This window comes from Centrocercus urophasianus, unplaced genomic scaffold (assembly GCF_019232065.1).
Source record: "Centrocercus urophasianus isolate 14NV4802_14NV808 unplaced genomic scaffold, USGS_Curo_1.0 seq_36, whole genome shotgun sequence".
In the NCBI taxonomy this organism is placed as follows: Eukaryota; Metazoa; Chordata; class Aves; order Galliformes; family Phasianidae; genus Centrocercus; species Centrocercus urophasianus.
Window position 1 is genome coordinate 4,902,451 of NW_024884933.1, and position 21,023 is coordinate 4,923,473.

Consider the following 21,023-nt stretch of genomic DNA (forward strand, 5'->3'; position numbering starts at 1 on the left):
TGCACACAGCTGGCACTTTCAAGAGAAAGCACGAGAGTACCAGCTGATGGCTGTGACTTCATTCCACAAGTCCAAATGTGACTATGTATTGTTGCTGAAATGGAGGAAAACAATTAAGCATTTTCAGTACTTTTCTAAAATAAGCCAGCATGCAGCAGGTCTTGCCCAGAGCAGTAGCAATAAGGGAATACTTATTTTTTGCAGAAGGTCTTTACTTGGCCAAAACTACCTGAAAAAAGAAGGCTTGTACCATGCTTTTTTTTGTTCTCATGGCAAAATAATGGCACTGCTATTTCCCTGCCTCCTGCATAGGCAATAGAGTGCCATTGTCACAGAAATGGTGGCTTATCTTTTTGGCTATGGACTGGAAGAGCTTGTAGCTAGCCAAGCATAAGATGGAAAACTCTTATTAAAGCACCTCAAATAGCAAATAAATTCCATTTAAAAGCTGCTATATTTACCTGTATATGATATCTCCATACGTTTGTCAATCATTTGGCCTGCATCAGTTGTTGGAATAGGTTACAGATTACATTATGAAATCATGAAAGAACATTTAATCATAATTGTCAGCCATAAGTTTTATGGAAAAAGTGTCTGGAACTTGATCACAGCATGCAAAGGAGAGGATAGAATGGGCATTTAAACTACAATTTCACTCAAGTTCGTTATATATCCAGATACCTGAGATTATCTCAGATTATTGCCCATGTCTATTTCCTCACTCACTTTTCTACTTTTGGACCTTCATAAAATTAGTTAATGAAGCCCAATTAGCTGGAGGGAAGATTTTTTATTTTATTTATTTTTTAAACTTGCACAGCAAATCCGGAAGCTTTTATTTTGAAACTTTTGGGAAAAGTCTTGCATCAGACAGACACAATCACAGCAGCCTTACATACATCTAGAAAACAGAAGCTACTGTCCCATGAGACAATGCATCAAAACCCCACACTGAATATTTGTCTTCCAAGCAAGTAATTGTGTGCACCTAACTTATTATCCTCAAAAGTCAAAATTCTGTTAAACAAGTTCAACTTTACAAAAAGATTTTATTGAAAGGATTGAAAAATATTTGTTTTCAGCAATATTTAAAACAAGTTTCAAAGCATTAACAATATGTAACAGAATTTTTCCTCTTAAAAATTAAGTACACTCTGCTTTACACCATACTACATTGGTTTTTCATAGCTTCTTAAAGTTTAATAGAGAGTGACTTTGTTGTTGTTCTTGTTTTTTAAACACATCAATTTCCAAGCTTCCATTTTGGCCCTTTGTAGTCTGGAAAGGGTTGATAGGTACAGTGATATTTCCAACATACCATTCATAATCAGCAAAACTCTGTTCTACTGTCACAGTTTAAACCAGTTCAGTAAGCTACTCTTATTGCCAATATTACCAAGTCTGCATTAGAGCTTTTAGCACATTCAGATGTAGTTAGAACACAACACCCACACTTGAAGCACTTAAATAATGCAAAATCCTTGAGTGCTGATCAAACTTTACTAGCCTGCTTGCAAATTGCTGGTTTGCAGATTAAGGGCCTTGAAAAGGGACTTTGTACAGTTAGATAATTTGTAACATATTAACACAATTCCTTTTGTATTTTTATATGAAGCTAGCATAATTATAATCAAAGGTGTTTTCCTGAAGAAAAAGCAAAAGACTGAAGCCATCTCATGACTTACTTTCCTGTGGTCAGTGACTGTAGCTCTACTAAGCTGAGCAGGGATCCAAGTAACATCGTTACCAAGCAGGAAAAGTTGTATAAGCAAAACTGCAGAAGCCTCAAAGCCAGCAATTCCATTGCAGTATGTGATAAATTTAAGGACAACTCCAGCAGATCTAATTTAGAGAAAGTAGTTAGCTACGTTTTGTCTGCAGCTCATGAACGTGCACTCTGCAAATTAAAGTTCTGCAGTTCAATCAATGAAAGCTTTACTATTATAAAAGCATAAATAAAAAGTGCTAAATATAGTTTCATCTTCACAAAAAAATAAGATAGATAAGGCTCATTAATTTTACCTCACCTTTACCAAATGATTTCCACCTTCCTCGTGTGCCTGGTGTTCTGCTCATTTGTCATTAAACAATAGACTTTTATAGCCACTATACCCTGTGCCTCCTCTCAATTATTGCATGATTAAATAAAAGAATAGTTTCAAAGCAAAAAGTTGGATGATTCCACAGCTCAAAAAGTAAACAGCTATTTAATAACTGAATACCCCACCTAGAAAACCCGTAAGCAGCATCAAAACAGTGATAAAACAATTACTGCAGATTCAAGTGAAAGATAAATGCCAAAAGCTAATCTTGACATTCTCCAAGTTCTCACAAAATTCTTCTGTTTAGACCAAAGTAAACCAATATTCTATCCTACAAAATTCACAAACTGAATTTATATTAACATCATTTCATTGTGATTTTTCTCATTAACTAAAGGTTGCTCCTCTTTTATGGAAAAGTGCTCTCATCTCGATGAATAAAATTAGACAGACTAGGGCAGCATCCAAAACATAAGAGACATTATTTGAACCATCAGAGCACAGCACGTTAGGCAGAGTTTGGGAATCAATACACTTCCCATTACCACTTTGGACCACGTGTACGACATAAAACAACCATGAAAAGTTATCATTGCTTCTCGCTCCACCTTCAAGGAAATCCCACCTCGTTCAGTAAGAAATTACCTCTCCCACAGTACAATGACACAGGCTTAAATTCAACTGATCACGTCCATTCCTTCAACGGCCAATGCAGCAACGACGCGAAAATGCTGAAGTTCAGATGTGTGACCATGAGACTGCACCACAGAGAACATAAATGTAAACATTATACGTGGGTTTGAGTTTTTCAGTTAAATTACAGTACAAACCCTTCTTTTTTTTTTTCCCAAACTAGGTTGCTGTTGTTCTTTTTCATAAAAGCACATACAGTAAAATATGTACATAGAGAAGTTAGAAACATTTGAAAGCATCTTAAAAAAGTACATACGAGACTTAGAATATCTTGAGTGTGCTGAAGGCACCATTGTTACTCTGCTGGGAATGTGTCCTCCCATTTATCAGCCTACCAATGCAGTATCCCTGACTGTATTACTGAGCACCCAGAACTGGAAAATACCTGTGGAATTTGAGGGCATTCAGACCTACTACAGGACACTGTTGTCTTCAAGACAACAGCAGCACTAAGCAATACAGTATTCCAGATTCCTCTCAAATATCTGGAGCTTTTTTCACTATTATTTTTTATCACTATTATTATACAGTCCCTAATGTTACCATTTGTTCCAGAGCAAAACAAACAAAAATAAGCACACTAATGTTTCCCCCCAACAGGAACTGCAGAGCTACAAACAAGCTCAGCAAGAGAAGCGAAGATGACTGAAATAATCAACTCAGCCCAAGCTAAATGCTTGTCCATGCTGTTCGTTGGTGATATTTACGCAGTGATGACAGCAAAGGGTCAAACACTGTTCAGACAAATGGGCACTGTGCGTATGCATGTGTTTGCACATGTGTTATTTACATATATAAATGTGTGGAGTTCTTTCCCCTAGTTCCATCTACTCAAAAAACATTCTTCTTGGACACAAGATAGATATCTATCTTATATAAACCTTTTTTTTTCCCCTAGATTTGTCTATTAATAAAAACATTCGTGATAGGAGTTCCTTATTCACAGTTTTTGTCACACTTGCAAGAAAGAAGAAAGTATGTTAAGCACTGTTTTGATGGAGAGGTGTTCTGGGCAAGTTGTATCTAAGCCAGATAAAAGAGTAAAGCACTTCCTTTTTAAAGCCAATTTCTGTAGAGCCTTCATGTGCATAGAATTCTTAACAAATGGAATTACATACATACTAAAGTAAACAGACTATTTTAATGCCTCTTTCCTACTGCCATTTTTCTATTACATATCTACATACAGCCTACCACGTTAGTGGTAAGTTATATGTTACAATCACATCCAAGATGCAGTCCATACCAATCAGAAATAACCCATTTTCCAATTGCTCGTTTAAAGAAAATTCAAACTGGATTACAGCAATCATAACCTCACTTCTTCCATTCTATTCCTGCTGGATAGGAAGTAGCAAAACAATTTCCAACCATCAGCAGATCAGACTGATATAAAGTATAGCACTGCGTATGTGTCTGAGATGGCAACCACACCTGTTAGCAAAAACTTATAAAACAAAACAAATCAAGCATGTAGAAGGGATACTGCCACTTTCCATTCCCAGAGTCATTAGATGTAGACACTCAAAATTCTTCTTCTTCAACAGCAAAGTTATTTTGCTTCTTCCGAACATTCCAGTGTAAACACTCAGCCAAGCTCTCAAACCAGTCGCTCACAGGATCTCGGAAACAGATCGAAGGAAGGGGATAGCAAGAGGTAGTGATGCTAATACTGCAACAACACAGGAATACCTCAGGTCAGTCAGTGGCAACAAAGAGCATTTTAATCTCTCTCTCTCTTATTCACTAGCCAACCTAGTGCTACGTTCAGCAAACTGGGTGAAATCAGAAACCAATTTACATGCACATCTAAACAGAGTGTAAACAAGCAATAAAACAACAGCGTGGACAATAGTTTTTTGATACAGTGAGAGCCCACTCCTTGACATCCTGCATGGCCTTCACACACGCAGCACTGAGGCAAGGGAACATTTAAGCCACCGCCTTGGCCTTGAAATTTCAAGTTTCAGCAATATGCAACATGACTACGAAGTCTTGCTTCTAACAAAGGACCAAATGCCAAATGTGATGCTTGAAGCCCCATCAATCTCTTGATCTGTTCCACAGATCTTTCAATCAATTCAAGACAGTGTCAAACAGGAAGAGAAGAAATATCCCTACCTCTGTCACAGAGGCCTTAAATCACCTCCCTTTGCAACAAGTCACCACGTTTTTCACATAACAATTGCATTCTGCTCACTCAACATTAACAGAACTGCAAATGGCCACTGCCATTCACGAAGCTAACATGGCTTAAACCATACGGCATCGTCCAAAGCCACTGCTTATACCAACACTTGCTAGTTTACATCTTAAGCTAAGATCTTCTAGACAAATCTACAGAAATTTCTGAAGATGTCCATCCTCCTTGCCAAGTATCACATGCTTCAGTCTTACTAATTCATTTGCTTTCAAAGATTTAAAATAACAGAAGAAATTCAACAGTTCTCAGACAAGTGTATGAATCAGTACTTCTTGCACTTCTAAAGAAATGCTACAATCTAGGAAGATCTTACCTGTCTCCATGGCATATTTCCTGTCTCTTCCTTCCATCAAATGAAACCCATGCTGTATTCCTGGCATCCGGGGAGAGCATAATCTGAAAGAGAAAAACTGAACTTCAGCTCCCAAATCTATATTTCTGAGTACAGAATTTACATTAAGTCAACTCCATATTCAGGTTTTACAGGCTTTTTTTTTTTCCTCTCCTACATGACAGCCTTAACAAAAACAATCAGTGAGTCTCAGATATCTTTAATTATTTACTCAAAATCTGAAATATTTGTTGTTGAAAGTAATTTCACTCAAATTCTACTGGGTTTAAATGCACTTTAGCAAAAATGATCTAGTATTTTCTTTGTCAGAATACAAACATACTTCAAATTTGCAGAAGCTTACACAACAGAAAGCAAAGTGAAGTCTTCTCCTAGCAGGCATATTATTTTAAGCAAAGACCTATTCTTTCACCCAGACTTGATCTGGTCCAAATGAAAGAACACAGGAGATACACAGCAGTTCCCAAACTCGCCCGTTTTGGCCAGGTTTGCAGGGTTATTACAGAAGTTTTTAATTTGAAAAGAGAACTAAAAGCTAACCTTGAGTTCCACTCCAGCAGGAACAACAATAGGTCTGAAAGACAATGAGTGAGGGCAGATTGGGGTGATCATTATTGCAGGAACATTTGGGTGAATCATAGAAGCTCCTGCAGCAGCTGCGTATGCAGTGCTACCAGTCGGTGTGGAGACAATGACTCCTGTGCAAGAAGCAAAAAGTTCACTTAGTTTAACATCAGAACCAGTGCTGTTATATTGGGAAAAAAAAATCTAAGAAACACCACTGTTAATGAAATTGAAGCAGAGACAACATCAGCTTGTATTAACCTGCAGCTCTTCTGTGAAGCACACAAATCAGAAACTCTTCTAATCCTGGCCTGGTATGTTTGTCCTATGAGCTCACATAAGTTGCATAAACTTCTAAATCTCAGGTTACACTTTTTTTGTAACAGAAACATTCATTTGTCTGTAAGAATTACAGGTTAGCAGCTTTTAAGATGAACTTCTCTATTATATCTCTTACAAGATTTCAGTCATTCAACAAATTCCAGATATCTTCTGAGCTATTTCTTATTCCTTCATCTAACATTATACCCAAAGAAGCTGCCACTTGCCTTTATGAGTCCACAAACAGAAAGCTTTCAACACTGAATGCTTCCTTGATAACTTATGCATTCCACAATGCAAGACCTTCCTATTCTTTGCAACCTCAGTGAACTCAAGCTTGAGATTTAGTTTCCATGTGAAAAAAACAGCATTCAGTAATGATTACAGCAGTCTACAAATGAAGTGAGAAGCAGTTTAGCACAAGAAGCAAACTCACCATCTCCTTGCACTGTTGTTATCAGGTGTCCATCTAGAAAGACATCTACATTGGAAAGGTAAGAAGAAGGACCACGATCCACCACAACTTCATTTAGGACCTGCCATAACATCAAATATCACCACTGTTGACTTGGGAATGGATTAAATGACAAGCAGAAACATGCTTTCCAGATCTTGGAGAAATTCACCCTGATTTAGTACCTGTCAAATTTTGTTGTCAGTTGAAGGATTTTTATTTATCTAATTATGGGATGTTAAGAATTCAGAGTATTACCAGAACATAGTTACTAGCAATGCGTGGGGTTTTCCTTTCTGCTTATAAAGTCTTTAAGCTTTTCTGAGCTACATATTTATTTACAAAATAAAAGTAAAATATCAATGTAGGAAATGACAATATTAGCACTGATGACTGCAGAAAGTAACGAGGTGCATCATTTTCTCATGACTTAGTGCACGTGCTGTGTACTGTACCAACATGGTGTACATAGCACATCTCTCCCACACTACTGGGCTACTGTAAGAAAATGGTAAAGTGATGACAAAGCACACATCCAGCAAATTACAAAGCATGTATTAGGGGTTTTTTTTTTGAGGTTCTGGTTTTTTTGGAACACTGACCTGATATTGCATAATTTGCTTGCCCACTTCTTTCTCTATATTTGTAGGCACTACTCCATTTTCTTCTATGCCATTCTGTACCGTCAGCTTCTCTCTGTGCTCTTTTACCACTTTCACTTTCAGCCTGCTTCGCAGAACAAGAGCTGCATTGCCTGGAATTGAGATACAGGAGAAAGTACACAAGAATGATATGCTACTATAGTAAACAAAATGGAAATGACTACCAATCTGTATCAAATACCATCCACCTATCCCCTGTGCAACGATCCCAGCATCATTCACAAGAGCACTGTCTATATCTAGGCAAAGCTCAAAACAGATTTTCAGTATTCATGAGCAAAAATCAAATCAAATCTGAATCTTCCTCTCTTCCCTTACAATTTAAAAGAATGTTTAAGTTTCACATGGATATCATCAACATTAGAAAACACTTAGGCTCATGTGATCCTCACTGAGACAGTGGCTTAGTTTAGAGAAAGCAAGGGCATTACAAACACACTAAAAGAAAACCTTCCAGCAGTGTGAGAATTTTATATATCTTTTTCAGAAATTTACTTTGAATTTAAATCCATCTCCTATCAAAGAAACAGAACATTTCTTCAATTGTTTCAAGTGTTGCCTGACTTTTCACTCTTCAAGCACCGCACTGCTCAGGGGAACAAACTACCAAACACTTCCCAGCTGTCTTCTGTTACTTGCTTACTCCTCCTAGGACAAAGTTATTTCTTATCCATTTTTCTTTACAAAAGAGCACAGAGAGCAGAAATTGAAAGGGGCAACACAATGCTTTTGTTAGTTAAGTGTAAGTTGTTTGTGACTATGGGACTACCTAAATGAGTTGGTTAAGAAAATTAACCAGTCTTGGAAAAAGCTACAGAAAATGTAACAAGAAGAAACACCACACCTTGTCTCCTTAAATTTACCTTCTATAACCTGAGTGACTTGGGACTGAAAATTCTCAAAATTAAATGGAGTAAGAAATCCAAGGGATCCCAGATGAAAAGCCATAACTGGAGGTACACTACCCTATCAATAAAGAAAAGAATTTAAAAGCTACTGAATAAAAGCAATTCATACTTCAACTAATTGCCTGTAAATACTTTGACTATTAACATAACTTCAACTGTTCATAATAAAAACTAATAATTAAATTAAGCAGCTCATACACGCTGTTTTCAGAAGGTACAGGGTAAAACATGCTTGATTGAAAAAAGGAATCAACAATGAAACAGTTTCTGACAACAACAGAAAAAATTATCTTCAAATATTTTAGAAAAGAAAAGAGGCCTTTAAGCCTATTTCTAAAACAGACCAACCTGGAAGAGCGAAGAAGCATAAAGCAAGGTCCCATCTCCTCCCAGGCATATGATAAAGTCTATTTGATTGGAGATATCATCATAATCTGAAAGATATATTTAAATACAAGTTCTGAATCATGTTCTGTCAAAGGTCAAATTCCAGATGTAAGATATGTGCACCATGCCAAAAAAACACTACAAGTTAAGATTAACAACAGTTTGCAAGAGACAGATTGGTTTCGCAACCTTGATCCAGTACCAAGGAGACATTAAGACAAATAAAGGCTATGCCTCAACTTTATTTTCAAGGATTCGTTACCATACCTTCTCGAAAGGTACAAAATTTCTTCTTCACTGGTCCAAAATTATCATCATTTGCAATAGCAGGGTCTTCCAATACTTTTTTTTCTACATACACTATCATGTTGTTTTCCTAAAAGGAGTTAAGATCAGCTTGTTAACAACCTCTTAAGTATCGAAGTATTTGATTCCCTCCATAATTTGAATCAGTTAAAAACACAAATAAAAACACATTATTTTTATTGAAGTGATCTGCATCTTTGGGTTGCAGGACTTTCTTTCACTATTATTCTTAATGCACCACATGTGGCTTAACTCTAACCAGAAATGTGCAGCATACATAGACCATCTGATACATTAAAATCAGCTCTGGAACTGGAATTACATGATACAGTAAACATTTCTGCTCACTCGAGGCTCTAAGTATTACATTTGCTGTCCTATGTCTCACAATTCAGATCTGCACACAGTATGAAGGAAACAGCTTTGACTTCCCCTCCAAGTACTGTTCCTCTGAAACAAGTTTTAATATTTCCAGTGCAATCCTGTTTGTGCTGATGATTTGTTTGCACTACGTAGCTCTATGGATTTCACATTTAACAGAATCAATAACTGAAAATAATTTAGATGTAAGATTTCTCATCATGGTTAAAAAAACCCTGAATTTAGATTCTGTTACCTCAGTAAGATACACACAGAGCTCCTTAAAAGGCTGCAGCAGACTGGCATCACGTATTTTTTTAATAACAAGGACACTCTTGGGAGGTTTGTTCCATGTCAACCGCTGGCTTGCTGGATCCTGAATGTGCCTAGAGAAGAGAACAGAACGTAACACAAACCTTCAGGATTGTTAGGTTAAAAACATTATCTTTTTAAATCAGAAAATGTCACTATAAAGGAAAAACAGAGGACAAAGCACTGAGTAACTGAAAGAAGGGGCAGAGATGTACTGCAGCGCCCGCAGATTTACAAAAATTCGTTACTACCTTTTGCTTTGACATCATTTTGGCCAGGTAAGAACATGCATCTTATCCCACACACTGCTGAGACAATACAGAGAAGGATATAATTCTAATGATGCCTTCTCCCCTCGTGAAACCAATAAATACTTTCCTCCACCAAGATTTCACTGATTTCAGTATCCAGTCACAGTTTTCCCAGTACAGCCTGAAGTCTGCAGATGCAGGAACAAATTGCAATTTTTAAAAAATAAGAATGAATTCAAAACTACAGTATCCCCAGAAAAGGGCACATATTTCAATAATTAAGACACGTATCTGTACTACATCCTCAAGGGAAGCCTCAACACTACAACAAACTGTACATAACCTCTACTCTAGGAAGTCTGTAGCAACTCTTCATATCAGAAAAACTCACTCAGCTTCATGTTGCTCTGTAACACACACCATTATTTAGGAACACACAGATGTATTTTCCTTCTTCATTTGGATCCGCTGCTGAGCTACACAATTTTACTGCTATATTTTGCATACAATGAACATCTCATCCTTTTCCATAAGGTGCAGATATAATCCGTAAAGCAAAGTAGATTAGTATCCATGCTGAACAGCCAAATTTAGAGATTTGGATTTAGTACTTCAAGAGTTAATGCAAAACAGATGATGGTAACAGAGGTGGAATAACCTGCTCATTCTGCTGTTGTGAAAAATGTTCACATTCTACATAGAGCAGAAACTGTAGACTAGCATAATTTTGTTCAGAAAACATTTATTTTATAAGATCAAATTCCTCAAATCTAAATACTGCTCAAAGGCAAAAAACACGTGCATGGAAACCACGCCGAAAATACATTTCAGCACAATCAGACTGCCTTGTAAAAGCTGGCAGAGAACTGAAGATTGCAGCATTGCTTTTCACCTAATGAGCCCGGAACTAACAGATTTCCTTCCAACAAAAAGACAATCTGCCTACTTTAGCTGTACTCACCAATTCCATGTAGCTCTAACTGAAAAATTGTTCATAACATGCTTTAAGACCTTCATGTTCGTTTCCAGAAGTCAGGCAAAGGCAACAGCTCCAAAAAAACAGGCTGTGCTGAGGTTTTTACTGATTCTTAAGAAACTTCTGCCTCAAAAAAAAAATAAAAAAATAAAAAAAAAAAATCCCATCCAGCTAAATCTTCCCAACAGTCACAAGAAAAAGTTGAAGCTTCACATTTAGAAAATTCACTTCAGAAAACTCACAGCCTTCAGACAGCAGAGCTCAACACTGTGACTTAAAGAGACCCTGATTAACTGACGCCCTTACATAAAAAGATTTTCTGTTACATTTCCCTCCAGTGAAGAGTTTAATATTACCAGTGGCTGTAGAAAAGGAAAAAAAAACAACCAAAAAGGATATGGCTGTTTTCAGAAGCCATAAAACAAACAAACAAAACCTTTAAAGTAGTAAAAACAGTAATTTATAACTCGGTTTTCAAATAGTCCTTTCCTCTGACGAACTGAGGGTGCCCCAACCTCCACAGCTATTTGCACACTGCACAGCCTTGTCCCTGGCAAGCAGTGTGTTCAGTATCGCCTACAGCCTCTGTGCTCAACTGATCTTGACACTGCCATTATATGGTGCAAAGCTGGCTCAGCCCACAGGGAGGAGCATATGCAGCACAATCAGGTGGGTAAACATGCAATGCAGGCTGGGTTTGCAGGTGAACTGCTGCGTACGAAGTCGCCAACTTCAGAAGAGGCAGAAAGAAGGAAGTTCAGATCCCCATGTACTGCAAGACTTCTGCCACACCTCTGCAGGAAACACTGCGCCACCACTGCTGTGCTTTGAGAAAATCACTGCGATTTAGGGAAAGATCTAAGTGAAGAAATACTGAATTCAAATACCTTAAGTTTAACTGAAAGCCAAATCAATAACATAGAAATTTACAAAAGGACACAACTGTTTGCCTATCTGCTGAAAAAAGCCTTATTTCCACAGTAAATTTACCAGCAGAGACTAAAAATCCCTTGCCTTATATTCATACACTGAAAGCATCACAGACGAAATATTAAAATTCAAACCACTCATTCAAACAGAAAGCTTTCCTTGGATGAGATTGCATAGTGCACACAGCCATTCCTCCACCTTTTTTCACATTTTCCATAATAATTTCTGTCTTTCTGTAGCTGAGAAACAATTTTCTTTATGGAATAAAGAAAATGGTATCAGCAGCTTCTCAGCATCATAATCAGATTGCTATATGGGAGTTTGATAAGTGGAATTTACTGTCAGCTGTGTTGGAAAGGCTTTGTTATTGTTGCCATTGTTGACCACATTTTAGGAACTGCAGATTATGCAAAATACATGTAAACAAAACCCCAGTACTTCAAACTATTTGCATGCTCTGTTCTATTTATTTTAAATACAAAATGCTTCATTTTTTTTCTTAAAATAGATCCGTTGTGCTGAGAAAAAACTCCATTTGAATCATCAGAACATTGCATGAATTAATAACGTTAAAAGGGCATTCATTCCACTGATTGATGTCTGTTGCCCTGTGAGAAGTATTCCAACTGGCAAAACTACTATAAAACCATAGAGAAATACTGATTATATCCTACCAGCCCTTTCAGCATGCAGATTAAGGCAACGTGCGATCTGAACTGCAAGTCAATTTTTGCAATACAGATCCCAGCACAACAACACTGAGTTGGGACGAGTAGCAGGAAAGCAAGCTGATCTTCTTTCACGTGGAATAAGCATAATGGCAGTCACTTGACAGGTACTTACATAATCGTTTTAGGATTTTGCAGCATACAGGCCTTTGGTCCAAACGTGGTCACTGGGCATGGTCCATGCAAGGAGCGTGTCCTCCTGAAGTTAAGAAATACATAAAGGTGATGGCAGCTAGGGACAATCAGCTCCCCAAGCACCAAAACCAAACCAAACATCTTTGAAAGAGCCGCAGTAGGCAATGAAGGACAAAGTCCATTTCTTAAACTTCCATTGGTGGGTGACTAGCCAATATAATTTTATACACATTAGCTCACACATATCAAAGCTAAATTTTAACTCCTGTATCTCCCTCCTTGACAGAGACTTTACAATTGAAGCCACACTCGCAGTTCATGCCCTCCTGAGGCGAGCATGCACTAAACCCAAGCACAGTACCAGTACCTATTTTTCTTGTATTCATTTAAACTTCACTGTGCACAAAGACCACAGCCTCAGATCAAGGTGGTTCTGTGAACTCATGTCAAACATGTCAAAGTTTCTGTTTAGTCACAAATCTCCTTGACATTACAGACCAGAACAGTATGTCGGCCTCTCATGGATACAAAAAAACCCTGTAGATAAATTCCAAATTATAAAAACAAACTATTTTCAAGGTCTCACTACAGCAAAAAGGAAAAATGCTACGTGAGAGAAAACCAAAAATATTTTGTCTACACATTTAAGGTAGCACAGAAATTTACAAACAAGAAATCAATTGCTACTGACCAAATTTACCAAAGTGAACTATTAAGAAAGACCAGGCTCATAAGCTCAGCCATTTGAGCAGAGGAGTGCTCGCGAGGTTAACTGAATCCCCTGAAAGGTACAAAGACATCCCAACCTGAGACTAACGTGCTTTTTTAACCAAGAGAAAACAATGCCAGGGAGCACAGCTCAGGCATTTTTGGCTTCTATCGTTCAGAGGCACGCATGAATTCCATCACATAAAGAAACAGACCACACAGCAACCTGGTAGAGCACACAGGCTGCACTGCCAGTGGAAGCAGCACGCTGCTAACAGAGTGCGCTCAGCACACCTTGTTTTATGACAGCACTTTGGGATTGCACAGTAACGTTACCTCTCCCAGTGCATATCAGAAATGCCAACTTGCTAACAAGGAAGTGCACCTTGATCACTCCCTAATGAGTGCCAAGGGGCATGTTTTGCAGTAGTCAGAATATTTTACAGTTTTCTTAAGCGCTGAACCTGAATTAGAAGCTCCAGCAATAGGGGAGAAGAGGAACAAACAGGAAGGTACAAAATGCCTGGTTTTCAAGTAATTTTCAAGAACCACCTACAAACTATGAGCCTTAGTGCTAATGGTGAAGCAAAGCAGAAGTGCCACAACACATCCAGGATCTCGTTTCCAAGAGATCTCAAATTCCAGGGAAAAAGAGCAGACAAAACTTAAAGTTCATCAAATAAATTACAACACAAATCTATAAGATAACACCAAACCTTCTTAGAAACCAATGCCTCAGATCTTTAACAAACAATTTCTTTGAGTATGGAGAAAAATCAGTATTTTTTCATGTATGTAATGACAGTTAATACAGTATTAATCTTTAAAGTGATTAGATCTGTAGGGTCATTTATCCTCAGACTTAAATTCCACCCAGAACACAGGACTGCTGCTGGCTGTAGGATGAGATGATGTGGAGCAAGTCAGAGCTGTTCTGCCTTACCCAGCTCCCTCCTCCTGCAGCAAATCTGTATATGGGAGTAAAACCCATTGCGTCATGTTGAAACGAGTAAATGCTATTAGAATTATTCCATTAAAATCAAGTGGGAAATATGCCTTTCCTGTGCTTAATTGAATTAACACAGGAACTGGTAATTAACCTATTCCTTGCTAGTAATAAATCACTGCTGCTCTGCCTATTATAGTGCATACTGTGCAGTAGCTCAGCCTGGCCTGATGACTCACTTGCACTATGAAATCCCACACATCAGATTTCTACTGAAGATCAAAAACAGACGACAGATTCAAGTCATAATATTTTTTCCATGTCTAAGAAAACATGTTTGTGTAAGATTTTAATTATGATAATTAACGTTATTTAATGTCCCATAACAAATACATTAAAGTTTTGTTTAACTTACGTTCAAACATTTTTTCCAGACACATACAGCTGTTATTTAAGCATGTTAAAAGTTTACCTTATTTATATTAAAAGAGAAATATGTGAAAATATGCACGTTATTAGAGATATTTAATCTATTTAAGAACAGTTACATGTGAAATTAGGACAGTTAAACAATACTCAGGTAACATCACCTGCCACATTTTGCTCCACTCCTCTACCACTAACTGCCTTTTTTGTCCTTTTCACCCAGAGGTACTTATTTCATGTCACTCTTTAGCTAAACTCCTGTCCTACAAAGAGGCATCAAATATCCACATCCGAAGATTTAAGCAGAGCAGGAAAAAGACATTCCACAGAAGGCTTTTAATGTAAAGACTCACCTATTGGCTGTGATACATAACATAGTAGCTATGTAACAGTAACAGTACAGTCCTTTGTGAATATTTCCCAAATACAACGTATCAGCTGAGCTACTTATGCAAAGCAAGTATTTCCAAGTATTAATCTCTTGAGTGAAAGGCTTTTATTACACCTCCTTTCACCACAAAGCTTCCCCGGGATCTTCAGGTCTCACCCACATAACCTCTGCCTTGCAACAGTAGTCCTGCCAGCAAAGCAGTAACTCTGGAAGAGAATTTCATCTGTTGAGCAACTCCTTTGCGATTCTGTCCATGCTTCAACCTTAAGCTGGATCACAATATAAGTAAGGTAAAGTTCTGCTGCCATCAAGACTCACTGTTAGCACAGCACACCACCCAGCCTTTACAACAGGTCCAAAGATCACAAAATCAAAAGTTCCATCCAAGCTGTCCACATGACGAAGGGCATTGCGAATACACCAGGAATTTGGCTCAGTGAAAAAATGGGCGTTTCTCAGTGTTGTGATTAGATTTGCAAGCACCTGCTTATTTGTGCTGCCTCATGTTACAATATAACCCTAATTCTCACACAGCCTTCAGTACACAGCACTACAGCTCCAGTCAGAGCATTTACAAAAAACTGCAGGTGTGCCTCTGCTATTTTTTTTGAGACTGCAAGCTCTGCAGATATCAGCTTTGACAGCTGTACCATTTTGATTACAGGTCTGATCTTGGTGTAGCCCCAGCCTTCCCCTTCCTGACTTCCCTTTGGACTAACAACATTTTAAAGTGCATTTTAAGGTTACCTTCAAAGCAAGACTGCAGGTATATAAAACCAAAAGTAAAAACTAAGATCTGGATATTGAAATTTCTTCCATTTTTCTTGAAACTGGGAAAAAACAGAAGCCATACCGGAATTCTTTGGTGCTTCCTAGGGCTGGGGAAGCAGACAAGCTTCGTGACTTGGCTCGCCCCCGGCTCGTACTGCTCCACTCCTCATCATCATGACACGCTGAGCAATGATACGCAGAATCCGAGCTCACATCAGCCTTACTGGTACACAGCTTCTCCCGATTCATCTCCATACTGGAAGTGAAAGAACCTCAGAGAGGGAAAAATTTAATTCCTGTGGAAAAACATCAGGGGAAAAGAGGTAAGGGAGAGAAGAAAAATCCCAGTATTAGCAAAGCTAGTGGAGCTCTTAGGCATGAATTGACGCTGTTTGGTGGACACTTCTCAACAAGATCTGGGCAGTTGAGAAGTTCTTTGAGGTCATCACAAGACACTGGAAGGAAAAACAGACCAGAGCTGAAACTCCAGTGCTCCTAGATTTACAAGAGTCTCCACGTAAATCTGTTGAGTACTATTAGTTCAAGACCATCCCACTTCCAGCTACATCCAGAAAAACAGATATATGTTAAAGACTAAAGAGGCAGAAGGGCATTAAATATTTGCTAGGAATCAAGATTCAGAAAAGTCTACAAAATCTCCTATTAATCAATGCATATCTCAAACAAACAACAAAAAATAAACTACATCGAGCTACAAAGGAAAAAAAATGTCACAGTGAAAAAATAATTGAACAGTGTAACTTTAATAAACTTCAGTCCTCCACAGAACTGAGATTAATACCAAGCTGAGAAGAGATAAAACCAAACCAGAGCAGAACACTGAAGATCTCGAACCATCTGTGACAAAGTGGAGAGATGGTCCAAACCAAAGAAAATGAAACCTGATAAGCACCAAATATTTCATCCCACAACAGTCAGCACAAGGACAGGACAATGAACAGCTGGCAGACTGCAATTCTGCAGGAGTAAAAAGCAACACAACGCATGAATACTTCAGTATTACAAAGTAATAGGAATCCCTTGCTTAAGTTTGCATCGTTATTTGAACTAAGTAGAAAATTTCTCACAATAAAAATAGAAAGCAACTTCCAGTGTATAAAGAAACACCAAACTGTGAACAAATCCCATCTCAGATGAAGCCTACAGGAACAGTATGTTCCTCAAATTATTCAAGCCAGGGAAAAACATTGGCTCAGTAGACATTTGCAGATGTTTCTCAACCAGCTTTCGGCACACTGCATCATGTACAGAACAGTTACTGTAACTGTTAAAATAGACTTAGCAACAGAGAACACTCAGAGTATTTGTCTGTAAGGTTAACACAAAAGGAGAAACATCAACAATTTAACAAGCGCTGTGCTTCACAGTATCTCAACTTCTACGTAACAACAGCATCAAGAAGAGAAGAATGGGTTAGGAATACCGGCTGGTTACTGGATCAGACACAGTAATCACCTAATGGCAGCAGAGCACAGCACAGCTCTCACAGCAGATCAGGTTCACCCCGAGACAACGTGGTCACCAGGAGGTGCAGTTAGACCCAACCAGTAATAATTGATAAGATCCTGCACTTGTAAAGACACCAGTGTTTGGTTGCTGGTTACACATTGCTTGGCACCACCAGTGACCACGACTTGGGAAATTCCCCGTTCAACACAGTTTTTATTTTAATTACTGAATTTCAGAGATTCAAGATAGAGATGAATGAGCATTTTCTGATATTTCTTCCCCACAGACAACCAGGATTCTAATGAATACTTTTCCCAGTCAAATAATGAACTAGATTCTAATTCACCTTCTGTTTGTAGCACTCACATTTGCAGTGCACTTGCCATTTCAGGCCTATCAATCCAACACACCTAACAAAAAATCCAGTACCATAATTCGTACTTTTAACTCCAAGGACTATTCTTTATAGCCAGAAATCACTATGGCAAACAGATAACCCTTGTGTTCAGTGCATCTGTATCACAGGGACCAAACAGGCTTCTCAAGCATCTTTACATACCCAGACTTCCACAGACATTGCTTTCTTGCTGATTAGTAAGGAGTCACAGATCTCAGTAAGTCTTTGCCAGCACACTACGCTTTTAGCTAATATAAACCATAACTAGTATGTTTATAGTGAGCCAAAGTTAATCCCTATGAGTAAATACATTCAATTTCTTAGAACCAACAAAAATGCCAGAGATAATTCCTCATCCATGGCACAGATCTCCCCCACAAGAATAATCTGGATAGGAAAAAAAAAAAACCAGCCACTGGAACTGGTAGAGGGGGAGAAAGCAAACAGATACCAACAACCTATTTATTACCAAAATCAGCAATGAGGTATTTCCAAAAGAAACCCTGTCTGCACAGAATTAACCTAGATGATGATACTCAATAGCTAAGTTTAACTACATCTTTTGTTAGTTCTCAATGCCAGCTTCTCAGCTGTTCCAGAAATACTGAGTGCAAATCAGCAGTGAGCAATCTCTCATCGTCTCTTGCCAATCCCCTACAAATTTACCTCTCAAATTTACTTATACAGCTTCATCTACCTCAGGGATACTCACATAGCTCCATATCCTTGCAGCAAAGTATGTGGAAATTCAAAACCTGTGAAAGAAACTCATGCAAAGTTACTTTTTTTCAGTAACTGCAATTGCTGTGCACCCAGCCTGTGCCGGGATATCATCCTTAACTGAGAGACGCAAAAAACAGCAACGTATTTCAAAAGCCATAAATAAGGCCTGTTTCCACATGGCTTTGTTTGAAAAATCTTCATCTGACAGATGCCATCAGTAAAGAAAATAAAACTAGGAGTAAGACGTTGCACAGATCTACCACTGCACGCAGCCTAAGAACTTGATATTCCTCCCATGTAATGCTTTCTGATTCAGAACGTTTTAAACTGCCTCTTACACCACGTTCTGTTTAATTAACATCCCCTCATAAGACCTTCATTAAATAAGCAGATCTGACATAAGGGCAAAACCATCACCGACCAACTCCCAGGACTGGATCCAAAAACACAAAGCACGAGTCAACAAACTAGCAGAAAGGCTGCTCTGCTCAAAGTCATGTCCCAAATTAAGAAAAACAGAAAAGACTTAGGAGTTCAGCATTCTAGAATAAAAGACAATTGCAAGTTAACACTTCAATGTTTAAAACTGTGATATGCAATAGCAAGTTGAGTCACCTCTCTCTCAGTCTCCAGCTGTTTCTTTTTTAATGTCATATATCCCACAAATGGTCACAAACCACAGCTTCAGAGAGGTTTTGTCAAACCAACTTCAGATGGGAGGAAAGAATAGCAGAACATCCCAGATGTTTTACTGCCCTGTTAGACTATTATTAAGGAATCACACTCCAGATCTACTGCAAGAATCCTAGTTATAAAACAAGTCTGAAGCAATTTTACTAAGCCTCCATTCAGATGTAACTCACATCCTGTTGGCCAAGAGCTATGCAGACACATCTTAAACCGTGATCTTCTCTGCTGTTAGACAACAGGCAATAGCACACAAACACGCCTTTCCAAAGAGCTACGTAAGGAACGTAATATTGCAAATCACTGAGAACTTTCAACCTTTTGTTGAGCTTTGCTTTTCAGCGACTGTTTTGTGAGGAAGTTTCCCTCTGTCAAATGCACGGCCCTAAACCATCACAGCAGAGGATTACCACAGGGCCCGTCCCAACCAAACACTGCTTTTATAGGGCTCCAAGGCTGCAGCAATTCTGCTAGTTTCTTAGGGTTGCATCAGCTGTTGAAAACTCCTAACTATCAACATTTGTGTGATAGCAAGAAAGGACAACGCTGCATCCAAACACCACAGAATCACAGGGTTGGAAGGGACCTCGAGGATGATGAATCTCCAACCCCCTGCCACACGCAGGGCCACCAACCTCCACATTTAAAACCAGCCCAGGCTGCCCAGGGCCCCATCCAACCTGGCCCTGAACACCTCCAGAAATGGGGCATCACCACACCTGCTGTGCCTTGCTACTGATCCCCTCCCTGCTTAATGCTCTAATTCTGTAGATAAGGTTCTATAACGATGATGTTTTACTTCAGAAATCACTCCAATGGAGCTCACACGCATACAAGTCCATCTCTGAGGCACAAACCCTCCCGCCAGGCAGTGAAAGCAGGCAGCACTGCATGGAGCAGACAGCACATCCATTTTTTCAGTGTCTGACAGAAAAAAATAAACAGCAGTGAAACTACCCAAAAAAAAAAAAAAAGAAAGAAAGAAAAAAGAAGAGATAGTACGACTATCACGTGTCTCGCACCCGGGGCAAACAAGTTCGTCTGTTAACTCTTCGTTTTCGGACCCCGCGGCCCCACATACACCTCAGGCTCCAGGCTGCGCTCTCCCACCTGTTACCTTCGGGAAACTCCCGCCTCCTCACCGCTCGCGCTCAACGCGGGGCGCACCCACCTCGCCCCGCTCGCACAACGCCGGGTTCTCGGGAGTTATCCGTACGCCTATCGCCCGCGGACGGCTTTCCGAGAGCCTCCCCTAAGGAGAACGGGGCCGGCAAGCGGGCGGGATGCGTGCACCGCGGTTCCCGAGCGGCCCGGCCCCGGCACGCAGCCCCGCGGGAGGCCGCGGCCCGCCCGTCCCCGGGGGCTCCCCCCGGCGCGGCCGCCAGTCCGCCTCAGCGCCCCGCACTCACCGCCCGCCCGGCTGCTTGCCCGCCCGCTGCTCCCTCAGAGGCCGAGGCGCCGACCGCGGCGGTGGGGGTGGTAACGGTGGTGGCGGCGGCAACGGCTGCCCCCGAGCACTGAGCGGGGCCGGCGGACCCTGCGCGCCTCCATCGTCCTCTCCCCGCCTCCTCAGCAGAGTCGGCCCCGGGGGCGGGGCGGCGCGCATGCGCGGCGCGCGGGTTGGGCTCGGTCCGTGCGCCCGCGCACAGTGAGGGTGTCACCGCGCATGCGCGCTAGGAGGCGGCGTTGCCGCTGTACTGGGTGGCGAGGGCTTCCAGCGGGCATTTAATTAAATTAACTAAATTTAATTAACTCTGCTGCATTCAGCAAGGCTCGACGGCCTCGGCCGTCCACGGTCGCAGTTCTACAACCGAGCTGAGATCTTAATGCGAGCCGTGTTTCACATGGCGCAAAGCTCACACAGATGGGGCAGGGAGAACTAATAACTTTTAGACTTGAAAACTATGTGGAACTGGA

At 39.8% G+C, this 21,023-nt stretch overlaps 1 protein-coding gene across 3 annotated transcripts; it reads right to left on the reverse strand.

The window, feature by feature from the left end:
• Window positions 1-1,032: 1,032 nt before the first annotated feature.
• Window positions 1,033-20,615, reverse strand: NADK (NAD kinase). Of its 3 annotated transcripts, XM_042831772.1 has the most exons (12): window positions 20,516-20,615; window positions 15,912-16,125; window positions 12,568-12,651; window positions 9,512-9,641; window positions 8,857-8,965; window positions 8,551-8,636; window positions 8,158-8,260; window positions 7,235-7,386; window positions 6,615-6,714; window positions 5,834-5,991; window positions 5,255-5,337; window positions 1,033-4,410 (listed from the first exon to the last, which is right to left on the reverse strand). In XM_042831772.1, exons 2-12 carry the CDS (start codon window positions 16,082-16,084, stop codon window positions 4,263-4,265), a joined length of 1,326 nt encoding a protein of 441 aa, XP_042687706.1. In that variant the 5' UTR covers window positions 16,085-16,125; window positions 20,516-20,615; the 3' UTR covers window positions 1,033-4,262. The 3 variants fall into 3 exon arrangements, with proteins under 3 accessions (XP_042687706.1, XP_042687707.1, XP_042687708.1); XM_042831773.1 differs by lacking the exons at window positions 15,912-16,125; window positions 20,516-20,615 and adding an exon at window positions 15,021-15,392; XM_042831774.1 differs by lacking the exons at window positions 12,568-12,651; window positions 15,912-16,125; window positions 20,516-20,615 and adding an exon at window positions 10,780-10,926.
• Window positions 20,616-21,023: the final 408 nt, after the last annotated feature.

Excerpts from the sequence above, each read along its gene's own strand:
- NADK (XM_042831772.1), bottom strand. The coding sequence starts at position 16,084 with ATGGAGATGAATCGGGAGAAGCTGTGTACCAGTAAGGCTGATGTGAGC. Across the intron at positions 8,261-8,550 it reads ATGCTTCTTCGCTCTTCCAG|GGTAGTGTACCTCCAGTTAT; the intron begins GTTGGTCTGTTT and ends CTTTATTGATAG. Across the intron at positions 6,715-7,234 it reads AGCAAATTATGCAATATCAG|GTCCTAAATGAAGTTGTGGT; the intron begins GTCAGTGTTCCA and ends ATGTTATGGCAG.